At 45.0% G+C, this 2,056-nt stretch overlaps 1 protein-coding gene across 2 annotated transcripts in view; it reads left to right on the top strand.

The window, feature by feature from the left end:
• mpi (mannose phosphate isomerase) overlaps positions 1-2,056 on the top strand; it is a 10,235-nt gene that overhangs the window by 3,892 nt on the left and 4,287 nt on the right. The window contains exons 2-4 of one of the 2 annotated variants that reach the window (XM_037682535.1): positions 178-378; positions 1,198-1,339; positions 1,501-1,680. In XM_037682535.1, coding sequence (XP_037538463.1) covers positions 184-378; positions 1,198-1,339; positions 1,501-1,680 — 517 coding nt within the window. In that variant the 5' untranslated portion in view covers positions 178-183. The remainder of the gene's footprint in view (positions 1-177; positions 379-1,197; positions 1,340-1,500; positions 1,681-2,056) is intronic. The other variant, XM_037682536.1, reaches the window with a different exon arrangement.

Below are 2,056 nucleotides of genomic sequence, written 5' to 3'. Positions count from 1 at the left end.
TCCGCCTCGGGTGTCCGCCTCGGAGTCCGCCTCGGAGTCCGCCTCGGAGTGCTGATTGTTAAATCTCAGCAATGTTAAAGTTTTCAAACGTCTTTCTGTGTAGGATCTGGTTTTGGACTCCCAGTAGAATTGGTAGGACAGTCCAGTTTGACCTTGAAGCCATGCTGTCTGTTCCAGCTGTGGATGGGTTCCCACCCTAAAGGCGATGCTCAAATTAAAGACAACAGGATCGCACAGACCTCCTTGGGCCAGTGGATCGCCCACTACCCAGCCTGCCTGGGCTCCAAGGTGAAGGACGCCTTCCAGGGTCAGCTGCCGTTTCTCTTCAAAGTCCTCTCGGTCAACACAGCTTTGTCTATCCAGGCCCACCCCAACAAGGTGAGCACAGACGCGCACACGTTCAAGTCTTCAAATTCAGCTCACTCAATCTGAATTACACAATATTGGACAAGATTTTGTTTGTTTTATTCCAAAGTTCAGGATGCTGTAAAGGTCGTGGCACGTTGTGTTCTATGTTTGAATGAAGCTGATCAGAGTCAAACCAGAAGGATTTTAGGAGATAAATATTTGTTTCTAACCTTTTCAAATTACAGCCGTCAGTCACGTCAAGATCCTTATACAACTACCTTTTTATTAACTGTTAAAATTATTGTTTAAAAGTATGGACTGGGTGGTAAAGTGTATTGTAGGGAGGCTTGGGACAGTCGTTCATCTAATAATATTGGAGGGATATTGTTTGGATGTAAAGATTCCCTCCAGTGAAAGAAAACCTTTTTTAACATGCCCATTTTTATTGTTGTATAAAGTGGTTCCCAACCATGGTCCCTGAGGGACACCGTCCTGCATGTTTTATTAGTTTCCCTGCTTTGACGCACCTGAATTGAATTAACAGACTTCTGCAGAACTCAAGGACGTAATTAAATCACAGAATCAGGTGTGTTGGAGCAGGAAACAACTGAAACATGCAGGATGGTGTTCCGCAGGGACCAGAGTTGGGAACCACTGGAAACCATAAAAACAAAGTGTTAATACGTACGCACTATGTGGTTAAATAGGTTGAATTTTGTCTTTGTTAATGTTCAGTACAGATCACTGCAACTATTTTAAGTAGCATTATTATTTTCTTGTTGGAACGAACCAAACAGGTGTTTATGTACATGCTCTGTCTATTTACCGTCTCTCTGTGATCTATGTCAGGAGCTTGCTGCCAGTCTCCACGCTCAGTTTCCAGAGCATTATCCAGACAACAACCATAAACCAGAGATGGCAATTGCCCTCACGTGCTTCCAGGGTCTATGTGGCTTCAGACCAGTTGAGGAGATCCTGGCTTTTCTACAATGTGAGTCTCAGAGTTCTGCACAGTCATTTGATTACTGGGCCTGGAGTGTGCTTCCAACAGATGCAGATTTCTCCTAAAGGCCACATATTCTGTTCACTGGGATAAATGTTTTACCAAGAATATGTTTTACCTGTGTGTGTGTGTGTGTGTGTACCCATCAGCGGTCCCAGAGTTCCACGCTTTGGTGGGACACGAAGCAGCAAAAGAGCTGCGGTGCAGCGTCGGCGATGAGGTTCGTACAAGCCAGGCTCTGAAGAAGTGCTTCTCAAGGATGATGAGCTGCGAGAAGAAGGTGTTGGTGGACGAGCTGAACGAGCTGGTTAAGAGAGTTTCTGAAGAAGGTGAGAAAATCCATTCAGTACAATTCAAATCAGTTTATTTCTACAGCGCCAAGTCACAACAGAAGTCGTCTCGGGGCACTGAACACAAAACATTCACAAACATTATAAAAGCCAATTAGTAAAATTTCTCTAAGGAAGCAGCAGATTGTGTTGAGTCTTCACTTCGTCACAGTCTCTCATCCTGAGCAAACACAAAGGAGACAGTGGGAAGGAAAAACAACCTTTTAACGGGAAGGAACCTCCAGCAGAACCAGGCTCAGGACGAGCGGCCGTCTGCTTTGACTGGCTGGGTTGAAGAGGACAGGAAGTAGAAACAGACAGAATGACAGGTCCACGTGTACTTTCTATAGTCCACGTGTACTTTCTATAGTCCACG

The sequence above is a fragment of the Nematolebias whitei genome, chromosome 10 (genome assembly GCF_014905685.2).
Source record: "Nematolebias whitei isolate Nwh7 chromosome 10, NemWhi1, whole genome shotgun sequence".
Lineage (NCBI taxonomy): Eukaryota > Metazoa > Chordata > Actinopteri > Cyprinodontiformes > Rivulidae > Nematolebias > Nematolebias whitei.
This window is presented reverse-complemented; position numbering and strand designations above follow the sequence as displayed.